We start from the raw sequence: 22,937 nt of genomic DNA, 5'->3' as shown, positions 1-22,937 counted from the left end.
GTTTTCAGTGTGGGGCTCTTATCAATCAAGCTGCTATGAACATTCATGCACAAGTTTTTGTGTCAACATACGTTTTCATTTCTTTTGGGTAAATGCCCAAGAGTATGATTGTTGGGCCATATGGTAATTTTATGTTTATTTTATAAGAAATTGCCAAACTTCTCGGACTCCCTGCTCAGCAGGGAGTCTGCTTCTCCCTCTGATCCTCCCCCCTCTCATGCTCTCTCTCTCTCTGTCTCATTCTCTCTCTCAAATAAATAAATAAAATCTTTAAAAAAATAAATAAATAAATAAAAGAAATTGCCAAACTTCTATTTTAACCACTTTACATTTCCATCGGCAACCCAGTTTCTTTGCATCCTCGCCAGCATTTGGTGTTTGTCATTACTTTTTCTGCATATAGGGAGTTTTATTGCTTCCTTTCTAAGCTATATGTCTTCTGTTTCTTTTTCTTGCCTTTTTACAGTGTTGTTGTTGTTGTTGTTGCTTCACTTAAGAACATAACTTTCAGGGGGTACCTGGGTGGCTCAGTTGGATAAGCGTCTGACTCTTGATTTCAGCACAGGTCATGATATGTGGGTTGTGAGATTGAGCCCCGTGTTGGGCTCTGCGCTGAGTGAGGAGTCTGCTTGAGGATTCTCTCTCTCTCTCCCTCTGCCCCACCACCGCTTTCTCTCTCTCTAAAATAAATAAATAAATCTTTAAAAAAATTTTAAAAAGAACATAACTTTCAAGTCATGAGATTTTCCAGCTGAGGATTTTCCTCCTTTTTATTTTCTACTTTTTTTTTAATGGGGAAAAGTTGGTGTCAAAATCAAGAGGTTCTGCAATTTCTCTAGCATCAGTGACCAGTGTTCGATAAACATTATCATTGGTTTTCTTCAAAGAATTTCTTAATTCCTTTGATGCTATGAAGAGCATTATACACACTGAATTTGATTCCTGCATCATTTGGCTTATATCACTAATTTTACTTAATCTCTCACCTAGAATAGTGTCAAGTAAATAAAATTTAATCATTTCAGAAGTATACATTTGGCTTGCATTCTTTATCAATTAGCATTATCTTTATCAATAAAATCATCAATGGTTTAAAGAATAAAACTTGGATATCCTGTCAATCAGTAATATGGATCTGCCTCATTCTTTTTAATGGTTCCATAGTGTTCCATGGTAAAATCGCCTTAATTTATTTTACCAGTGTCCTACCAATAGGCTTTTACTTGACTCTAATCTTTTACTATTATTAGGAACAACACTTCAATAAATGTCTTTGTACATATCTTTTCACACATGCACAGGAAACTACAGGAAAAAAATCCTAGAAATAGAATTATTACATTAAAAACTATATTCACTTTATATCTTGATAGTGGCTGAATTATCCTCCAAAGAGGTTGAACCAATTTATAGTCATATTCAACACAGTGTCTTCTCAAATTTTTAAAATCTTTGCCAATCTGATAGGTAAAAAAGGGATTTTGTTTGTCGTAGTTGCTGACTTTTAAGATGAGTTTAAACTTTGCTTAAAATGAAATAAAATTTAGGGGTGCCTGGGTGGCTCAGTCGGTTAAGCGTCTGCCTTCGGCTTAGGTCATGATCCCAGGGTCCTGGGATTGAGCCCCACATCGGCCTCCCTGCTCAGCAGCAAGTCTGCTTCTCCCTCTCCCTCTGTCCTACCCATCCCACCACTCGTGCTCTCTCGTGCTCTGTCTCTCTCAAATAAATTAAAAAAATGTTTTTTAAAAAATGAAATCAAATTTATACAACTGAAAAGTGACTTTCCAAAAATAGAAGAGTACTACATGATCTTTTCATATATCAAAATCAGATAATATTACTATCTTTTATGCAAGTCAATGCTCCAGGCTGTTATTTTTAAAACAACAAAGGGCTCATTACACAATTCTTTCATGTATATGGAGGGAGCTTTAGCTGAAAGACTTCAGCAAATGGTATATGCCAATGAGTCAAGCTACTGTCTTCAAGTAGCTTGTGGTCTAGCAGTCGGGTTCCAAATAATTTCATTGTACTATGGTAGGTATCACTGTTTCCCATGGATGCTCTCTGTAGTAAAGATTGAAAAAAAAGGAGCTAAGCTGCACCTGGAGGTTAGAGAAGGCTTTGAGCTGAGGTGAGAAGTAAATAAGGAGTGGAGGCTAGGCCGGGTACAGCGAGGAGGGTATGGCACTCTAAGCAGAGGGAACGGCATAGGCAAAGACATTGAGGCATGAGCAAACAAGCTTGGGGAGTGAGAATACCAGAAATTCAGCATTTCTAGAGGGCCAGGCAGAGGATTAGGCCAAAACCTCAAGCAGGAGCCCAGTTAGAAGCAAAGATTTAAGCTTTCTCCTACAGGTTATAGGAACCACTGATGGCTGTAAGGAGAAAATGATCAGATTTGCATTTTCATTGCTTACTCTTTCCGTGTTGTGCAAACCTGGATATACAGGTAGTCAGATCATTACGCCTTTTTGGGAATGCCTAAAATATTTCATAGTACTAGAGACCAAATGTGGTTATGCCTTAACATTTCTTCTAATTATGTCCTTGCCCTTTGTATTAAAAACCACCACAAACCTAGCGGCTTACAACTACACCAAGCCTGTTATGTTTCAGTTCTGGAGGACACAAGTCTGAAACGGGTCCCATAGGGTTAGAGCCAAGATGTCAGCTGGACCCTGTTCCTTCTGAAGGCTCAAAAGGAGAATCTGTTTCCTTGGGTTTCCAGCTTCTGCATTCCTTAGCTCATCACCCCTTCTCCCACTTAAAGAGCCAACAGAGCAGCATCTTGAAATCTCTGACACTCTCTGTGGCCTCGCTACGTCACTTATGAAGATCCTTGTGTTTGCACTGGGTTGGCCTGAATCATCCAGCATAATCTCCCTATCTCAAGGTCAGTTGATTGACAACCTTATTTCCCCCTTGCCATGGAACATATTTCCAGTTTCCAGGAATTAGGTCTTGATGTGTTTGGGGGGGGGGTGTCAATATTCTGATTACCACACCAGCCATCCAACATTAAATTTTTCTATTCAAACTGTGGTAAATGAGACATGACATAAAATTTACCATTTTTAAAAAGCTTTTATTTGGGAGAAGAACCATGAGAGACGATGGACTCTGAAAAACAAACTGAGGGTTCTAGAGGGGAGGGGGGTGGGAGGATGGGTTAGCCTGGTGATGGGTATTGAGGAGGGCACGTTCTGCATGGAGCACTGGGTGTTATGCACAAACAATGAATCATGGAACACTATATCTAAAACTAATGATGTAATGTATGGGGATTAACATAACAATAAAAAAAAATTTAAAAAAAAAAAAAAAAGCTTTTATTTATCTATTTGACAGAGAGAGACACAGTGAGAGAGGGAACATAAGCAGGGGGAGTGGGAGAGGGAGAAGCAGGCTTCCCGCGGAGAAGGGAGTCCAATGCGGGGCTCGATCCCAGGACCCCAGGACCATGACCTGAGCCCAAGGCAGATGCTTAATGACTGAGCTACCCAGGCACCCCAAAATTTACCATTTTTCAGAGGACTGTCAGTGGGATTAAGTACATTCATGGTGTACAACCATCACCACCATCCAGCTCCACAACTTTATCTTTCCAAACCGAGTCTCTATACCCATTAAACATTAACTCCCCATTCTCCCCTCCCCTTAGCTCCTGGCCACCACCATTTGACTTGCTTTGTCTATGAATTTGACTACCCTAAGTACTTTATTTTTTATTTATTTTTTTAAGATTTTATTTATTTATTATTTTGAGAGAGAGAGCATGCACACAGAGGGAGAGGGAGAAGCAGGCTCTCCGCTGAGCAGGGAGCCCAATGTGGGGCTTGATCCCAGGACCCTGAGATCATGATCTGAGCCGAAGGCAGACATTTAACTGACTGAGGCACCCAGGCGCCCCTAGAAAGAAATTTTAAAATATTCTAAAACCTTAGTAGCTTAAACAAATATTTTTTTAATTTTAATTTTTTTAAAGATTTATTTTTAAGTAATCTCTACATCCAACGTGGGGCTTGAACTCACAACCCTGAGATCAAGAGTCACACGCTCTACTGACCAAGCCAGCCAGGTATCCCTTAAAACAACAATTTGTATCTCAGTTTTGTGAATCACGAATTCAGACAGGACCTAGTCAAGCAATTCTTCTGTTTCCTATAACGTTGACAGAAGTCGCTGGCTGGTATTCAGCTGACAGATGGACTGGTTTGGAGGGTCCAAGTTGGCTTCATGGTCATGTCTGCTGAGCACCTGGGTTGGGGTGGCTGGAAGGCTGAGCTCAGCTGGGAGTGCCCACCAGAGCATGTCCATGGAGTCTTTCTACCACAATGGCTCAAAGTGGTCCGTTTTCTGATATAATGCTCATCATCTGAAAGCAAGTGTTTAGGTAAACAGGACAGAGGCTGCATTACTTTTTATGACCTTGCTTCAGAGTCACAGAGCATCACTTCCATCACATATTGCTTGAACTAGTCACAAAGCCCTACCATATTTTAAAAAGTTGAAGCTATGTCTTAAAAGTTGCCATGAGACCATTGGGCCCTCCAGCCACAAATTATTTACTTTTCTTTCACTTGCAAAAGACACGCACCCTTTTCCAGGACTTCTGCAAAATCTCATCCCATTATGACATCAGGATCAGGTTCTTCAAGAGATGCCTTTCCTTATCCTCGGTGACTTGTGAAGCTTCTGTTGGACCACATCCTTAGGAGTAGAAGCATACCTCCGAGATATTACAGGTTCAGTTCTGACCACCCCAAAAGAGCGAGTCAAATGAATTTTTTGGTTACCCAGTGCATAGAACATTTATATTTACACTATACTGTAGTCTATTAAATGTGTAATAGCATTATCTAAAGAATGTATTAATTAAAAAATACTTTATTGCTAAAAAATACTGACCATCATCTGAGCTTTCAGCAAGTCACAATCACTGATCACAGATCACTGTAACAAATATAATAATAACGAAAAAATTTGAAATATTGTGATAATTACCAATATGTGACACAGAGACATGAAGTGAGCAAATGCTGTTGGGAGAATGGCACCAACAGACTTGCTTAATGCAGGGTTGCCATAAATCTTCAGTTTGCAAAAAAACAAACAAACAACAATCTCTGCAAAGCACAATAAAATGAGGTATACCTGTATTAGAAGCACTGCTGTCTAGCTGAGAGGAGCTATAAATCATGCCCTTAAGACTCTCAGAGAGCTTTTTGTACACCTGAGTGGATTACAAAGAACCATCTTGTGTTTCTGAGGTCATAAACATACATCTTACAGTCAGGTACCAGATTCCTCCAAACAGTGTTTTATTGGTTGGTGCCCTTGTAGAATGGTCCACATTCTGACTTTGTCTACTTGTTTCCTCTTGGTATCTTTCTCACAGCGCCCCCACCCCCAACCCAACTCCCATATTTCCCGTGACGTCTAGACGCTTGCTTGGATTCAGGTTGGTATCATAGGTGAGTCAGTACACATACTGCAGAGATTGTCCCACTGTTCGTATGTTAGGTTTGAGCCCTTCCGTATGGTGGTGACTAGCAGATCTCTCCACTGTAAAAGTTCCTTTTCCTCTTTGTGATTAGCGTGTAATATACGGGGTAATACTGTGAAAAATATGGAATGCCTCACAAATTCACATCATCCTTGTAAGGGTCCATGCTAATCTTTCTGACATCCTCCCAATTTTACTCTGTGCTCTGCAAGTAAGCCCTGGCCTTTAAGGTTAAATAAAGTCATAGGGGTGGGGCCCTAATCCAATAGTACTGGCATCCGTATAAGAGGAGGAAGAGAGGGGCGCCTGGGTGGCTCAGTCAGTTAAGCATCCAACTCTTGATTTCAGCTCAGGTCATGATCTCAGAGTCGTGAGATCGAGCCCCTCATCAGGCTCCATGTTCGCCATGGAGTCTGCTTGTCCCTCTCCCTCTGTTCCTCTTCTCTCTCTCTCTTTCTCTCTCTCAAATAAATAAATAAAATCTTTAACTAAAAGAAGAAGAGGAAGAGACAGCAAGGAGTGCATGCACAGAGGAAAAGCCATGTGAGGACACAGCAAGAAGGTGGCCATCTGCAAACCAAGGAGAAGAGCCTCAGGAGAAACCAACCCTGCTGACACCTTGATCTTAGACTTATAGCCTCCAGGCCTATGAGAAAAATTTCTGTTGGTTAAGCCATCCAGTCTGCAGTATTTTGTTATGGTGGTCCTAGCAAACTCATACACAGTTCTTAGAAGACACCTAAGACTTAACGAGGAATTTAGAATTTATTCTGTAACCAACAGGGGGTGATTTGGGTTGTAAGCTGGGAGTAACAGGATCAGATCTTTTGGACAGGAAGATCACTGCCAGAGAAGCACAAAGGAACTTTGGAGCAAGGAGAGAGTAGAGACAGAGAAAAAAACAGTCAGGAGGGATTTTAAGAGTATGGGTGAGAAATGATGAGGACTTGAACAAAAGCCATTGGACAGACAAAGCAATGGTAAGAAGGTAGAATCAGCAGAATGTATTGACCAGTTGGACATGGGGAAGCAAGAAAGGAAGCAATACTGAATTCTCCCAGGTTCCTGATTGGGTAGTGATTGTAGTACACATTTATTTGTTTCCTACCCAGCCTCCCCCATCCTAAGAACACTCCAGAATTGACCCCAAACCTTCCCTATTGTGCAGCCCATGTGCTTTGGGGAAGCTCACCCTATCTCCACTAATGGTGGGCTTGGACTGACTTATACTAATTAGCACATTCCATTGGTCTGGCTATAGTTTTGGGTTCAGGAGTGAGCATGTGGTCTAAACATGGCAATGAAGGGGAATGTCAGAACTCTCAATTGGAAGGCTCAGACTGAATGCTCTCCCCAACTGAACAAGAACAAGGAAGCTTGTAGGCCTGACTTAACTGGCAAACATTTTGTGACCCCAGGGGAATGAGCCATACACTGGAGCTGACTATAGGCAGAGCAAAGCAAAGATAGATCCCCAGAGACACCCTTGGGCTGTTGGATCAACTGACCATGAAGTCCTGGGCTCTCCAGTTATGGAGTCTAGAAATCCCCTGATGTTTAAGCCGGTTTGAATTGAATTTTGCTGTTCCTTGCCAGATAGATACAGGTAATCAGGTGAATGGTGGAGCCATTAACTCGAATATGCAAGGCAAAAGGAGGGGCCCCTTTGAAAGGAAAGAACTTTCATCTTGAACCTTCACAATCTTACCTCTTCGCTCAGAGTTGATCCTTGGGTCTGGAATGACCCCCTTCTCACATCTGTGGGCCTGCTAAAAAAGTCCTCCTCACACCCAGAGGCCCCATTCTTAGGCACCTTCCTTTGTAAAGCCTTCGTGAACCCCTATTCTGTCCAGGTCAGAATTCACCACTCTTTCTGAGATTCCATAATATTTTGGACACAGTTCTATCATAGCTTTTTATCAACTCATGTTACTATTTCCTCCACTGGGCGCCAACCTCCTAGACAGTCCAGGACACGTCATATTCTTCTTCATGTCCACACCAGTAGCCCTGCAGCCTCCGAGCATCTCGATGAATAAATGATAGCTCTTCTTCCCCATATTCTTCTCATACTAATGAATTTACCTGCCACTCCACCCACTTTGGACTGAGGGGAACTCTGGCTATGAGATCATGGATTAAATTATATATAAAAAAAGTTGAAAATATAGGAACGTGAGGAAGGGGTATTTTTATGGAGCTGGGAATACAGAAAAAGAAAAGTTGGATAAAACAAGTACCTCAATTATAACGATGTGATCACTGCTCCTTTGCCAAGTTAGGAGGGTGACACACACACTGAATCTCTCTGGATATATGAGATGGGTTTACAATGTCTCCTAGTACTGCTGAAGACTGTGGGAAGAATCTAAAATTGGCACTACCCACACATAAGTTCGCATCATGCCTATCAGTTTATTTTGATCTCATTGAAGGCGTTTTGGAGCAGTGCTCAAGAAATAGCTCAACCAAAAGAACATTTAAATTATGTAAAAATGAGCTCCAGTGATTTAAATCCATTAACCTTACATAATAAAATTTCAAACATAGTACTGTAATTTCAAAATACGAAAAAAAAAAAACCCTTTAATAATTTGAACTCAGAGGAGATAAGTTGTATCTGAATCTTCGCGGAAAAAAGTTGAAGAATACCGATCTTCCTCTACAAGTCCATTTGGAAATGTGAATTGCCGGGGAGGCAAGTGTAGCCAAGCCTAGATCGATGAGGATAATAATGAATGATGATAGCCTTGAGCCTCAGAGTGTGTGCTATGTGCCAGGTGTTATTTGAGGTGCAGAGGACACAGCAGTGAACAGACACATCTGAATAATGATGGTGAGAAGGACATTTACTGAGCCCTTGCTATGTATGGGCCAGGCCCTGAGCTAAGTGCTCTGCGTATATTGGCTCATTCATTCCACTCCTACCATTATTGTCCCCATTTTACAGGTGCAAAAACTAAGCTTCAGATAGGTAACTTCTCCAAGGTCACAAAGCCAACTGAAGTGGTGCAAGTAGGACTCTATCCAGGCCTGTTGGATTCCAGAAGTCACACAGCAGTTAAGTATAAACGGTTGCTGGAAATGTTCCATGGGTAGGGGGCTAAGCCATTTTAAGTCCTGTTCGCTCCTTTTGCTTACACATTCCATATTTACAGTTGGCGTGAAGGTAAAATTCAGTATAGTTCTACCAAAACTTCAACAACTTTAAATCAGGGGAGCTCAACCAATGAGTTTCAACTTAAGTTCACGAATCTAGAAGATTATGCAACCTAATCTGTACCTTGGCAAACTATTTTTACCATTTTTTTTCTTTTTTTTTTTTTTTAAGATTTTATTTATTTGACAGAGAGACACAGCGAGAGAGGGAACACAAGCAGGGGGAGTGGGAGAGGGAGAAGCAGGCTTCCCGCGGAGCAGGGAGCCCGATGTGGGGCTCGATCCCAGGACCCTGGGATCATGACCTGAGCCGAAGGCAGACGCTTAACGACTGAGCCACCCAGGCGCCCCTATTTTTACCATTTTTTTTAAAAAAAGATTATTTATTTTAGAGAGAAAGTGTGTGTGCATGAGTGGGGAGAGGGGCAGCGGGAGAGCGAGAGAATCTCAAGCAGACTCCCTGCTGAGCATGGAGCCCGATTTGGGGAGATCACGACCTGAGCCAAAATCAAGAGTCGGATGCTTAACTGACTGAGCCACCCAGGCACCCCTATTTTTTTTTACCACTTTAATTCAGTGTTCTCCGTGTTTCACTACTACCCTTTGTGACTTTCATAATATGTGCATACCACATGTACTATTATTTACTTAAGATTGATTCATTGTTTTTTGCTTAATGTTTTAAAGGAAAATAATATCACCACTCTAAATAAAGAACCACTAATTCATTCAACAAATATTTATGAAGTGCGTAATATGCACGAGGAAGTAGGGATATAGTAATTAAAAATACACCTCAGGGGCGCCTGGGTGGCTCAGTTGGTTAAGCGACTGCCTTTGGCTCAGGTCATGATCCTGGAGTCCCAGGATCGAGTCCCGCATCGGGCTCCCTGCTCGGCAGGGAGTCTGCTTCTCCCTCTGACCCTCCTCCCTCTCATGCTCTCTGTCTCTCATTCTCTCTCTCTCAAATAAATAAATAAAATCTTTAAAAAAAAAATTAAAAAAAAAATACACCCCAGGAATCCCTGCCCTCGTGGAGCTAATGTTCAAGTAGGGGTGACGGATAAGAAACAAGTTAAAAAAGTAATATATATAGAACATAAGAGAGTGATAGTCCTAAAGGGAAAAAAAAAAGAGAGAGAGAGAGAGGGTCAGTCAGGGAGGGCTAAAATTTTGGATAAGGTGGTGAGGGAGGCCTCACTGAGAAGGTGACTTTTGAATACAAAGACCTGAAAGGGACCACCCACGTGGAAATCCAAGAGAAAGGCAATCCAGGGGGTGGAAACAGACAGTGCCAAGCCCTGAGAAATCAGTGTGCCTGCAGCTTTCAACCATAAGGAGGTCATGGGCAGAGGCAAGACTAGACAGGAAACTGTTGCAAAAATCCATGCAAGAGATGATGTTGGTGTGGACCACAGTGATGAGAAATAATCAGATTGCTGATGGACCAGTTATAGAGTATAAGAGGAGATGAATAAAGAAAAACCCTAGAACTTTTGACCTAGGAAGCAGCTGGAAGGATGGAGTCCAATATATTTCTTCTTCTTTTTTTTTAATCCCTCCATAGATCCTCCCCCATCCCCCGGATCTGGATTTCTGTCACTTGCGTCACAGTCTCCCCACTCAGAGGAAGAAATTTAGAAAGAACCAGTATATTAAAAAAAAAAGATTTAAAGTTGCTTTTGGTTTTGCTGATCTAAAGTCTGTGTGTGTCCCACGGTTCTAGGACTCTGCAATCTTGATGACACTGGGAAAGTTAGTATTGTTTTTTTTTTTTTTTTTTTTTCAGGAATCCAGCAGACACCTTTGGAATACTGAAATTCTGTATAAGGTAAATACATTGAACACACTCTGAATATCATAAATATGCTGAAATTCTGTCTAGTGCAATTCTGGTTCATAGATTGATTGGCTGGGTAGTAAGGAACATAAGCTTTCGGAGAGAAAAGAAACATTCCTGGCTCTTAAAATATAGGCTATAAACAGATCTATATTTGACAAACTATGTACCACTTGTGTCAAGTGAATTAATGCAATTGTTTAGCATCATAAGCTCAAACTTTAATTTCACTTTTTCTGGCTTACTCAGTAGTTCAAAAAGAGGATAGATTAAACAGAGCAAAAATACACAAGCAGTGAATGAGTTTCATGGTGAGCCAAGACATCATGGAAGAAAAACAAGGTAATCTGGTTTTATCTTAAACACTGGCCTGTTACTTTAGTATTAAAATAGCTGTGGTATTTTTTGGTTTAGAGCCAATGGTCTCTGTACAAAAATAATGCCTTTCTTGGCACTGATAAATCATTAATCATCCATCTTAACGGTTTCAACATCAAAAATAGCTTACTGGCCTTGTCAGTAAATAACCTGCATTGCCTTCAATTAGACAAATTAACATATTCACTGTATTGACCCTACAGTCATTTCATGAAATTATAAATATTGACTATGAATTATGTTTACTTTTACATCGGATAGTGTAGCAAACTGAACATTTAAAATATGATAAATTTAAAGGCTCTCCTGTAACTACCTCTAAATAGAACCTTAACTGAAGGTTCAAGGTGGTTTCTCCGCAGGGCTGCAGACCTACCTGTCTAGAGGCTCCTAGACTCCATCGTAAGTGCCATACCAACTCATCTGTTACCCCAAATTGCCCATATTCCTGTGCTCTGTATTTCTGTTAGTGACATCTCCATCCACTTGGTCAACCAGGTTAAAAACTTGAATCACCTTTGACCCCTCTCTGCCCTTCACTTCCTATATCCAATTAGTTGCCAGGTATTGCTTTTGACTGTTTGGTTAACGGAAAGTGTGTTCACAGACAAGTTGTTTGTTACTCTAGGAATTAGCTCACCCAAAGAGGACAGCTCCTGGGCCCGGGGGGGGGGGGGGGGCTAAATCCCCAAGATGTCACAGCATCTTAAAAAGCAGGGAATAAGAAACATGATTAATACACATCTCCCTTCCCATGAACCCTTTGCTCATAGCTCTACTAACCCCAGAAAATGCCCTTCTGTATGAAGTTCTACAGCGCATCTCTCAACACTGCCACTGCCCACACCTGTGAATGAAGAGCTACCAAGTCTGGTAGCATGTAACTATAAACCGTAAACATAAAACTGCCAGTTATTTTACCAGCAAAAATAGGTTTATTTGGAAATAGCAGAGAATGGCCATCCAGCGCAAGCAACCTATGGCAAAACCAAAGACAAGATCAGAGAACACATGAGACTTGGCTCATTTATGGAGGAGAGGGGCACTTGGGGAAGCTGTTATAAACAAGAAGTCCATTAGAGTAAAACAGGAGTTCAACGTACAGTGGCTTCTCATTGGCTGAGTTGTGGCTGTTTCTCATTGGCTGGGCCTTTGGAGGAAAGAAAACCTTTCTTCCTCTTGCTAAGGTAGTAAAATTGTATCCATGTGCAAGGTCCTTCTCTCCCTGTTGGATTTGTAATTGGCAAAGAGTGGTAGGGCATGAGAGCTCCCCCTGCTGAATCTCCCAACTCCATCTTAGTGAGGTTTCTCTTTATTAATTTTTACATAACCATGATCCCTTCCCTACCCCTTTCCCCCAACTAGACAAGCGATTGCACCTGACACGGGAACCCATCCAATCTATAGGGTAGCAGGCAACATATGACTGTTACGACCTTCTTCAAAAAGACAAACTGGGCCAATCAGATTTCCTCTTTTAAGGTTCAAATTAAGGCCATGAAAGGAGATTTCCAGCGGATGGTAAGGTGAACTGGGAGGCCCTGAAGTAAACTCAGGACCTTCGTGAGCCAGACATAGCCCAGTGCTTTCCCCCTCTCTCCTCCTACTCCATCCCTTACCCATGCCAAAATACTACAAATAGTCCATAACTCTCTGGGTCTAGTGCTGGAGGTTTTGTTTTGTAGAAAATAGGTCTGACTTGATCAAGCCTTAGACGGAGACCACAATGATGCCCTTTTATGAGACCCCAAATGTGTTGCAGTGTTTTTAACTTCATGTAAACATTTAAAGGACCACATAAACAATCTAGTACAAATGCATCCAGCAACTTCAATGGGCATTTCCAGCTCCTTTAATTAAGGCTCCCACACTGAGCTCACACTCCGCGCGGAAGAAATCTTCCGGGGGCGGGTGGGGTACTGCGCCCCGCCCCTAATCACGTGGGACCAAGTCCGCAGGTTGTCGATTGCTTCTGCCTGGGCAAACCCTCCGGGATCGATTGCTCCGGTCTGGCCCGTCCCCGGAGCGGGAAAATTTTCAATCCAGCCTGGCGGCCGCAGCAAACCCCACACCTTTCACAACCCTGACCTGCGTCCGCTTTTTCAGGCTTTTACATCCCGGACTCCCGGCATCCCACTAGTGGAAGCGGAGAAGTTCAAGCCGCCGCCGCTGCCATGTCCGAGGCTTATTTCCGGGTGGAGTCGGGTGCGCTGGGGCCTGAGGAAAACTTTCTGTCCTTGGACGACATCCTGATGTCCCACGAGAAGCTCCCGGTGCGCACAGAGACCCCCATGCCTCGCCTCGGCGCTTTCTTCCTGGAGCGGAGCGGAGGGGCCGAGACTGACCACGCGATCCCTCAGGTAATCCTTTAGGCGCGGGTTCCACCTGAAAACACTACAATTCCCGGTGGGCCTCGCGGCCGCGCCCGACCCGCGCTGCCTCTTGGGATTTGTCGTTTTAGGGGGAAGCTGGGATGTACGCACACACGAGTTTTATTGGCGGGTCTCAGCGCGCTGAAGTGGTTTCTTAGCTTTCGCCTCCTGTGTGAAACCAAATTTATGCTAGGTGGTCTCATTTCATTTTTGAAACTGTCCAAATTGAACAGTGCCCCCAGCCGCCCCGTCCTGTGTCGAAGGCTTAAGGATTGGCTACTACTGACCGCTTCAGGATCGGGGTTCTGAGCCTGTTTGGCTTCTGATACGTCTGGGAACCGCAAATTGCTAGATTGATTCCTGCGCAATGATGACGGTATCGGCAACTGTCTACCGAGGGCTTTAGTGCCGGCGTGGATGGGGTGGGGGAGGAAATTTTCCCATCTGTTACCCCTTTAATCCTTCAACGACCCTATAGTTAGATAGGGTTACGCACTAGGAATCTGAAGCTCAGAAAGGTTGTGTACCTTGCCCAGGGTCCCACTGCAAATGGTGAGCTTGGGATTGGAGCCTGGAGCTGTGGGACTTCACACGCACGTCGGTCCCAGGAACGGGCTCGTCATGGTTATTTTGTTACCTCCTCTTTAACCTACATTTTGTTTGGAAGGGTGTGTTAGTTTGGCGTGTTTGTTTTAGTTTTTATCAAAGTAATGCATGTACAAAGTGTTTTTTTTTTAAGATTTTATTTATTTATTTGACAGAGAGAGACACAGCGAGAGAGGGAACACGAGCAGGGGGAGTGGGAGAGGGAGAAGCAGGCTTCCCGCTGAGCAGGGAGCCCGATGCGGGGCTCCATCCCAGGACCCCAGGACCCCGGGATCATGACCTGAGCCGAAGGCACACGCTTAACGACTGAGCCACCCAGGCGCCCCTGCATATACAAAGTTTTAAAGGTCAAATGGTACCAACAAATGTATAACAAAAAATAGTGGGCCCTGCCTTGCTTTCCCCCACTTTTCCTTGCTCCACCCAGTCTGTCGACTTTTTAAATAGTTTCTTTAGGATTTGCCTCTGTGTTTCTAAATAATAGTCTTAAGCTTGTTTTCTTGTCTTAAAAAATTAAGACATCATTTCTGGGCTTTGCATTATAGTAGATAAGGATTTTGTTCTCGTACATACTGCTGAACAGAGATGTGCTGCGCATACTTTATTCATATTGCCTTCGTTTTACCAAATGTCCTTTTTGTGTTCCGGGATTCCATCCAGGCCACCCCATTGCATTTAGTATCCCATCTCCTTAGGCTGCTCTTGGCTGTGACAGTTCATCAGATTTTCCTTGTTTTTAATGACCATGACAGTTTTGTGGGGTGCTGGTCAGATAATTTGTGGAATGTTCCTCAGTTGGGATTTGTCTGATGTTTCCATCATGGTCAGACTGCAGTGACGGTTTTTGAGGAAGATCACAGAGGTAAAGTGCCATTTTTATGGCATCATATCAAGGGCGCATACTGTCGGCATGGCTTATCACATTGATAGGAACCTCGATCACCTGGCTGAGGTAGTGTTTGTCAGGATTCTTCACCATAAAGTTACTTTTTTCCAGGGCGCTTGGGTGGCTCAGCTGGTTAAGCATCCAACTCTTGATTTCGGCTCAGATCATGATCTCAGGGTCATGGGATTGAGCCCAGAGCTGGGCTCTGTGCTCGGAGTGGAGCCTGCTTAGGATTCTCTCCCTCTCCCTCTGCCCCTCCCCACCTCTGTCTCTCTTTCTCCCCTGCTCTCTCCTTCGCAAAAAAAAAAAAAAAAAAAGTTACTTTTTTCCACCTTTCCATACTGTTCTCTTTGGGAGGGAGTCATTATGCACAGCCTCACATAAGGAATGGGGAGTTAGGCTCTATTTCTTTGAGGGCAGAGTGTCTACATAAATTATTTGGAATTCTTCTGTGTGGGAGATTTGTGTAGGAAGGTTTTTAATGATATATTTAATTTCATTCCTAGATGTAGGACTATTCAGATTTTCTGTTTCTTCCTGTGTTTCTCTTGGTACATTGTTTTCTCCCCTAGGAATTTGACGATTTCATATAAATTTCCAAATGTAACAGTATAATGTTCAAAATATCCTTTTACTATCTTTCTTTAATCTGTAGGATTATATTGGTGTCTTGGTTTTTATTCTTGATATGGAGAAATTATGCTCCTTTCATTAGCCTTGCTAGGAGTGTATCAAATGCATTAGTCTTTTACTTTTTTTCTTCAAAATTTTATTTAAATTCTAGTTAGTTAACACACAGTGCAATATTAGTTTCAGGAGTAGAATTCAGTGATTCATCACTTACATACAGTACCCGGTGCTCGTCACAACAAGTGCCCTCCTTAATGCCCATCCCCCATCTAGCCCACCCCCCCACCTACCTCCCTCCATCAACCCTCAGTTTGTTCCCTGTCGTTAAGAATCTGTTTTGGTTTGTTTCCTTCTCTCTCTTTTTTTCCCCCTCCCATATGTTCATCTGTTTTATTAGTCTTTTAAAAGAACTAACTTATAGCTCTGTCAGTTTTCTTCTTTGTACCTTTGTTTTCTAAGTCATTAAGTTCTTATAATTAGTTCTTTCCTGCTACTTTCTTTGGGCTTAATTTTGTATTGTTTCCCACCCCCCACAATCCTGCCCATGCATTTTGAGATGGGTCCCCGGGTCATTGATTTTTCAGCCTTCCTTTATGCATTTTTTAGCTCTACATTTCCTCTGAGCACAGCTTTAACTGCATTCCACAAGTTTTGATTTGTTATGTTTTATTTTCATATCAGTGAGTTCAAAATAATTTCTAATTTCCATTGTGATTTCTTCTTTGACTCATGATTATTTAGAAGACCAGTGCTTAATTCCAAACATGTTGGGATTTCGCTCTTCATCTTTTTATTTTTGATTTCTAGTTTAATTCATTCCACTATGGCCAGAGAATGTAGTCTGAAAAATTTCAGTCATTTGAAAGTTAAGGCTTGTTTTATACTGCAGCATAAAATCCATTTAGCCATTCTATATGCACTTGAACAGATGTGTGTTATGAAGTCATGGTGTGTGATAAATAATGTAAGTTAGGTCAAGTTTGCTATTTGTTTTGTTGAGGTCTTCTATAATTTTACTGGGGTTTTTTTGCTATTATTTATCTAAAGAGATATGCCAAAGTCTCCCGCTATGATTATGGATTCGTCTGTTTCTCCTTTTACTTCTGTCAGTTTAGACAGATACCTATCTTTTTCTTGTGGATATGACGATCCTTTTGTTATTGTCAGATGTCCCCTTTATCTCTAGTATGCTCCTTTCTTTTGACTACTATTTGCATGGCATTTTTTCAACCTTTCTGTTTCTTTATATTTAAGATATATCTCTTTTAAGCAGCATATAGTTGGGTTTTGGTTTTATTCGGTTAGACAATTTTCCAATTGGTGTATTTAATTTGTTTACATTTAATTTAATTATTGATATATTTATGTTTACTTTTGCCTTCCTATTTTTTACTTTGTGTCCTGCATTTCCTTATTTCTTCCTGGGATCATTTTCATTCTCCCTTCAAGATTTCCTTACTCTGTGTCTTCTGGTGATAAATTCTCCATTTCTGTCTGTACAAGGGGTCCCCAAGACCAACCCCAGGTTTGATGATTCACTAAGAGAACTCAAAGGACTCAGCATACAGTCATTCTTATGTTTAAGTTTTAATACAATAAAAGGATACAGAGTAAAATCAGCAAAGGGAAAGGGTATGTGGGATGAAGTTTGCAGAAAGCTGGACACAAGCTTCCAAGAGTCCTGTCCCAGTGGAGACACAGGATGCACTGAATTTCTCCAATAATGCATTATGACCACATGTGTGAAATATTAGTGTACCAGGGAAGCTCATTAGAGACTCAGTACCCAAGGTCTTATTGAGAGCTAGTTACATAGGCACTCTACCTAACATATACCAAGAGTCCAGGCTCCCAGAAGAAAAGCAGGTATTCCACATAAACCACATTGTGCAAACTGTTTAAGCACAATGAGACACTCGTATCCATTCTGAGAATAGTGGGAACCCTCCTGAAACCCAGGTTCCAGGACACCCACCAAGGACCAACCTTGCAAGCAGACCCTTCTAAGGAGGGCAGTCTTGGGCTTGCTCTGTTAACTTTCTGCACATTTCCTGTGTGAAAATGCCTTTATTTCCCCTTTGCTTTTGAAGGATATTTTCACTGGGTATAGAATTTTAGATTTGCAGTTATTTCAGGCCTTTTTAAAAGATGTCATTCTAGGGCACCTGGGTGGCTCAGTCGGTTAAGTGTCTGCCTTCGGCTCAGGTCATGATCCCGGGGTCCTGGGATCAAGCCCCACATCGGGCTCCCTGCTCAGTGGGGAGTCTGCTTCTCCCTCTCCCTCTGACTGCTGCTCCCTCTGCTTGTGCTCTCTATCTCTCAAATAAATAAAATCTTTTAAAAAATAAATAAATAGAAGATGTTGTTCCATTTTCATTGTTTTGTGTCTTCCATCATTTCAGTTGAGGGGTTGGCTTTAACTCTTTTAGCTCTTTTTGTAAAGGAGATGTGTTCTCACCCCCACCAGCAGTGCTTTCTGAGATTTTCTCTAGGTCTTCATCTTCCAGCAATTTGAGTAAGATGTGCTGAGTTGTGGTTTTATTAGTATTTTTCCTACTCGGTGTTCATAATGTTCCTAGAGTCTGTGATGTGATATCTCTTTAATTTTGGAAAATCCATGGCCATTGTCTTTTCACATACTATTCAATCTATTCCTCCTCTCTTTCTGGGCTTCAAATTACATGCAGGTTAGACTCCATTTCTTTCTTTCTTTCTTTCCTTTCTTTCCTTTCTTTCCTTTCTTCCATATTCCATAGTCGATTTCTCATGCTCTTTTCTGTATTTTCTTTCTATGCTTCAATTGGATATTTTCTATTCACCCTTCTTTCAATTCATGACCCTCTATCTGTGTCAAATCTGGTAAGCCAGTCAAATGTGACTTAATCTATTGAGTTCTTCTTTTTTTTAAGTGGGGAGGGGCAGAGGGAGAGAGAGAATCCCAATGGGCGGCTCAGTCTCACGACCCTGAGATCATGACCTGAGCCGAAATCAAGAGTCAGATGCTTAACCGACTGAGCCACCCAGGTGCCCCTCCCCCGCATTGAGTTCTTAAAGTTCAATTCTTGGATTTCCCAGATCTGGAATTTCCATTTGATTTTTTTTTTTTTTAATTTATTTTAAAGTTGGTACCTAATTACTCTTGATATTTAGTACAGAAATTGGACTTAATTGTCTCTCTGTCCTTTTTTTTTTTTTCAAATCTTGGTCCCTTATGTTCTGGCTGCTTTGGCAGCCTTGAGCTCAACATTTGTCTCCCCAGCCCTGGGAGGTTGGCTAAAAGCTCTGCTCACACACACTGCAAAGCCGAGTCCACCTTTTGTGACAGTTCTGCTCTGTGAGAGTTCTATGCGGTTGTTACCTCTTTCAACTTAGTTAGGTTTGACTTTTATTTTTTTGGATATTTCTCTTAATTTCTGGTTGGTCGTGGCTACCTCACCATATTTTCCAATTCTGTTAAGGCTTTAAAAATATAGAGAGATTTATCTTTTCTGCCATCTCTGAAGCGGGATACAGAGGAGCTGTGGTCTGAGCTCAAGCTGATCCTGTTTTTCCTTATAGCCCCCAGCACCCAGGGTGGTGCTTCTTAGCACATAGTAGGCCCCCAATAAGTGTATATGAGGAATAGATATTGAATATTCAAAGAAAGCAGAAATGTTTATTATATTTCTGAAGTGTCTGCAATTGGAAGTTTTTATTTATGTGAGTTAGAAAACTTTCCCTTTATACCACATTTTTGTTCTGTACTATGCTTTTGTTGAATAAATCCATTTCTCTCACCATTCCATCATGACATAAAACTTCAGTTTTTCAGCTCACAACTAGATCTTCTGCGTGTGATAGCCCTGCCCCCAAATAGAATAGGCACCACTGATATTTGCCCAGGGCGTGTGTATTTCCTTTCTGCCGCACACATTTACTATGTGATTTATTGTTAAAACCGGCATTCTTGTCTGACGCAGGGCTCAAAGCTTGAACTCCCCTTGTGGCTGACAAAGGGACTTTTTGACAACAAGCGGCGGATCCTTTCTGTGGAACTTCCCAAGATCTACCAACAAGGTTGGAGGACGGTGTTCAGTGCTGATGCCAATGTGGTGGACCTCCACAAGCTGGGGCCCCATTTCTATGGGTTTGGCTCCCAGCTCCTGCATTTCGACAGTCCAGAGAATGCAGACATTTCCCAGTCTCTCCTGCAGGCAAGTGATTGACCTGAAAACCTAGGGCCCTGCACGTGTGCCAGGAGCCCATGTGGCAGCCAGCAGACTTCACTGTTCCCCAGGGAAGAGTATCATTTATACAATTAGTTTATTCGTTTTTCCACATCAGCCGACAATTAGACTGGGTTTATACATACTTAAAAATGATTGGTCTGCGGCTCTTCATATTTGCTTGTTTAGAGTTGGAACCAACAGGAAGTCCTAGAAATAAGAAAGGGATGATGGTTGAGCACAGGGGACGGGCACACAAATGCACCAGCCCAGCCCCGGGACTGGCCTGAGGGCTCCTGTCAGGAATGCGCATGTTGCTTGCTCTGGGGTTAAGACGTGTGTCATTTGGTCAAGCTGCTTGACCTCTCTAGGCTTCTCAATTTTTCACCTGTTAAGTGGAGATATAATAGTGCCAAAATTATCGCACCACAGTGAGATTATGTTGTGCTATTTCATAAATGGTATCTATTACTGTTATGTTCCATGGACAAGACTGTGTTATACACATAGTACCATCCTTTACGATATGACCTTATTTTAACTTTTTATTCTGTTAATATGAGAAGAAACCACCTTTTCTACCTGTTTTACTCCCTCATTTCTAGCTTTATAAGCACTGGTGGCTGAAGACACATATTCTCCCCAGACCGTGCACATGCTTTCCATCAGGCTCAAGGCTTATTTGGGCTAACGTGTACCGGTGCTGTTTTTAATGTGGGTAGTTAAGAAAAACTTCATTGCTCTCCATTCAGATAAAGAAGCCAATACACAGACTATAGACCGTTGGAGCTTAGGAAACTCTTGTGAGCAGAAAGCTAAAAATAAGAAAGACCCATTTGTCTTACAATGTCTCCAGGACATGTTCTTGAACTGGAACACTGCCCTTTGCTAGTGAGTTCCATGTTTTCTTTTCCCATCACTGCTTTGAAGTCCTATAAAGTTGCTTATACATAAGGTGACATCACCATGAGGCAGTGGAAGAAACTGAAGCCGGGGCTCATGGCTTGGTCTCGGAGCCCTGGGGTAGAGTGACACCCCTAGATCACATGTGTCTCTGTCCTGCTCTCAGACTGAAAAAAGTAGAAAATGCGTTCAATTAGATTAGGAGTCTTCTCTGTTGAAACCTGCACCTGTCACAGTACATTATTATGGCCTTTGTCACTAATAACAATAACGCGTAATGCTTTTCAAGGAGCTTCCTCTTGCCAGCCATTTGCAAGATGCTCTACATGTGTTCCTTCATTGGTTTCCCTAACAACCCCTTGGATTTTCCTAACAGTCCATTTCACAGACAGGGAAATCGAGGCGTGGTGACGTGAAATAACTTCCTCGAGTGGTAAAGGCGCCTCAGACCTCCTTCCGACTGAGTCCTACACCAAAGTCTTTCCCTTCGTGACATCTAAGTGTTCAGGGATGGTGCGCCTGGCTGGCTCAGTCGGTGGAGCGTGCGACTCTTGATCTCAGGGTTGTGAGATCGAGCGAGCCCCACTTGAACTTGGTGTAGAGATTACTTAGAAGTAAAATCTTTAAAACGAAAAGGTTCAGGGGTAAGAACGGATCTGAACTCTCTCACTCCCTTCTCCTTCAGACATTCATTGGACGCTTTCGCCGCATCATGGACTCCTCCCAGAACGCTTACAATGAAGACACTTCGGCACTGGTGGCCAGGCTGGACGAGATGGAGAGGGGCTTGTTTCAAACAGGACAGAAAGGACTGAACGACTTCCAGTGTTGGGAGAAGGGGCAGGCTTCTCAGATCACAGCCTCCAGCCTCGTTCAGAACTATAAGAAGAGAAAACTCACTGACATGGACGACTGAAGGCCAGAAGAACACAGAAGTGCTCCCACTGGAGGGAAACACCCTGTGTGTCCTTGATAGGAGCCTCATTGACCTTGTATAGGACCAGAACCATGTCCCATGTCATGACTTATTTCCCGCAGCAGTCCCGGAAGTGGTACCATCTGGTTGGGGAAGGACATGCCGGAGGATGTCCCTGGCCTATAAGGCACACGAGACTGTCCCACCGCTGACCCACAGCCCAGGCCTACTTACCCCATGAACCCCCAGCCGTGGAGACACCAAAGTCCTTCATAAAGAAGGATGGTTAATACATGCATCGAAGTACAGTTGGAACTGGGATCTCTTGTACCCGGGAGTGTGACAGCCTCCAATGTCCAGTTTCACTAGCTCCAAAGGACAGGTACAAATGGGCCATCTCCGCCTGCTCACAAATGTTCTCTGGAGCTTAACTGCTCCATCTTCCTCGTGGGTGCTCAGAGGATAGCACTCCCAGGATGCCGGTCTTACTTGTGTCCCCTGCCTGTGGGGAGTTACCCCAATTTCCAAAGACAGTTGCCAAGAATAAAGAAGGAAAAGGAGAAGGCAGATGAGTGGCGAGGCTTCTACTAAAGGGAAAGTATTGCTTTCCTCGTCTGTCATCGGGGCTTTGGGGTCTGGACGTCACAGATCTCTGCAGTCAGCCTGGATGGGAAGTGGTTAACCCAAGCCTGGCTTTTGTCTGGAGATCTTCAGAGCCACCTGCACAGCAGTTCCTTCCCTCCCTAGAAAAGCTGCCAGGGAGTCATTTGGAATCGCAAAGTAGTTATTAAAGGGTGTTAACCAGCCCTTCTTACACTGAAAGCTGGACTTTAGGGTGGCTGGTTAGGAAGGGCCCCGTTTGAGAAGCTTCACGTGGCAAATGTAAGGAGGCAGCAGACCTTGACGATGTTTTTCCTCTTCAGTAAATTCAGCAGCGTTATTACCTGGAGGATTCCTCACCATTTACTGAGGATCTGTTTCAGCAAGCACAGAGCTCTTCCCTGGAGATCAAGGCAGAAACCTGGGGCTGAGAAGAAGCATCATTCCCTGTAGGCCACCCCGTTCGAAGGGTCGTTGTCTCCGCGTTGACTTCCCACAATGAGTGCCAGTTGTCTTTGTCATTAGAAATTACAGAGGGCTTTGGGGATCCGGATTGTGCAGATGTCTCCCTGCAAACTTAGAATTTTTAAAGTGCATGTTTCAAGATGGAACCAATGTTTTTATAATTTGATTTTGGTGCTAAATAAATGATCGTTTTGCACATGAATACATTCTGTACAAGTACTATTTCTGTAACTCGAGTACTACAGATGATCAGACAAAAGTGATCAGAGAATTTTGTCTTTGATCGTATCCGGCAATAATGCACAACTAAATCCGTGTTTTAGTGGCTGCTCTTTTGTTTGCACCAGACTCATGAATATGAGGGACGTTCTCTGTAGGAATGAGATGTGTTCCAGAAAGGTGGGCCTTCCATCGCTAGCACAGCATTGACATATAGCCAGGGCCCTGGGCACGATTCATAGTCAGAAT

General features: G+C 42.7%; 1 protein-coding gene and 1 non-coding gene across 5 annotated transcripts; one reads left to right on the top strand and one right to left on the bottom strand.

Annotated features, from left to right (window-relative positions):
- Positions 1-5,417: 5,417 nt before the first annotated feature.
- Positions 5,418-22,671, top strand: GINS3 (GINS complex subunit 3). 4 transcript variants are annotated; one of them, XM_078063817.1, is made up of 6 exons: positions 5,418-5,477; positions 8,460-8,569; positions 10,458-10,499; positions 12,993-13,246; positions 19,340-19,573; positions 21,174-22,671. In XM_078063817.1, the coding sequence occupies exons 4-6, from the start codon at positions 13,061-13,063 to the stop codon at positions 21,402-21,404; spliced, it is 651 nt and encodes a 216-aa protein (XP_077919943.1). In that variant the 5' UTR covers positions 5,418-5,477; positions 8,460-8,569; positions 10,458-10,499; positions 12,993-13,060; the 3' UTR covers positions 21,405-22,671. The 4 variants fall into 4 exon arrangements, with proteins under 4 accessions (XP_077919943.1, XP_077919946.1, XP_077919944.1 ...); XM_078063820.1 differs by lacking the exon at positions 8,460-8,569 and having other exon boundaries at positions 5,420-5,477; XM_078063818.1 differs by lacking the exon at positions 5,418-5,477 and having other exon boundaries at positions 8,406-8,569.
- Positions 5,627-5,726, bottom strand: LOC118555879 (U6 spliceosomal RNA). The gene has a single exon (XR_004927195.1). It is a non-coding gene; the product is annotated as a U6 spliceosomal RNA (small nuclear RNA).
- Positions 22,672-22,937: the final 266 nt, after the last annotated feature.

Source organism: Halichoerus grypus, chromosome 15 (genome assembly GCF_964656455.1).
Source record: "Halichoerus grypus chromosome 15, mHalGry1.hap1.1, whole genome shotgun sequence".
Classification (NCBI taxonomy): domain Eukaryota; kingdom Metazoa; phylum Chordata; class Mammalia; order Carnivora; family Phocidae; genus Halichoerus; species Halichoerus grypus.
The sequence above is the reverse complement of the archived record's forward strand: the minus strand, read 5'-3'. Positions and strand labels throughout refer to the sequence as shown.

Bases quoted from the DNA above. Each gene is read 5' to 3' on its own strand.
- GINS3 (XM_078063817.1), top strand. From the start codon at position 13,061: ATGTCCGAGGCTTATTTCCGGGTGGAGTCGGGTGCGCTGGGGCCTGAG. The intron at 13,247-19,339 runs GTAATCCTTTAG...TGTCTGACGCAG, and splicing joins CTGACCACGCGATCCCTCAG to GGCTCAAAGCTTGAACTCCC. The intron at 19,574-21,173 runs GCAAGTGATTGA...CTTCTCCTTCAG, and splicing joins TTTCCCAGTCTCTCCTGCAG to ACATTCATTGGACGCTTTCG.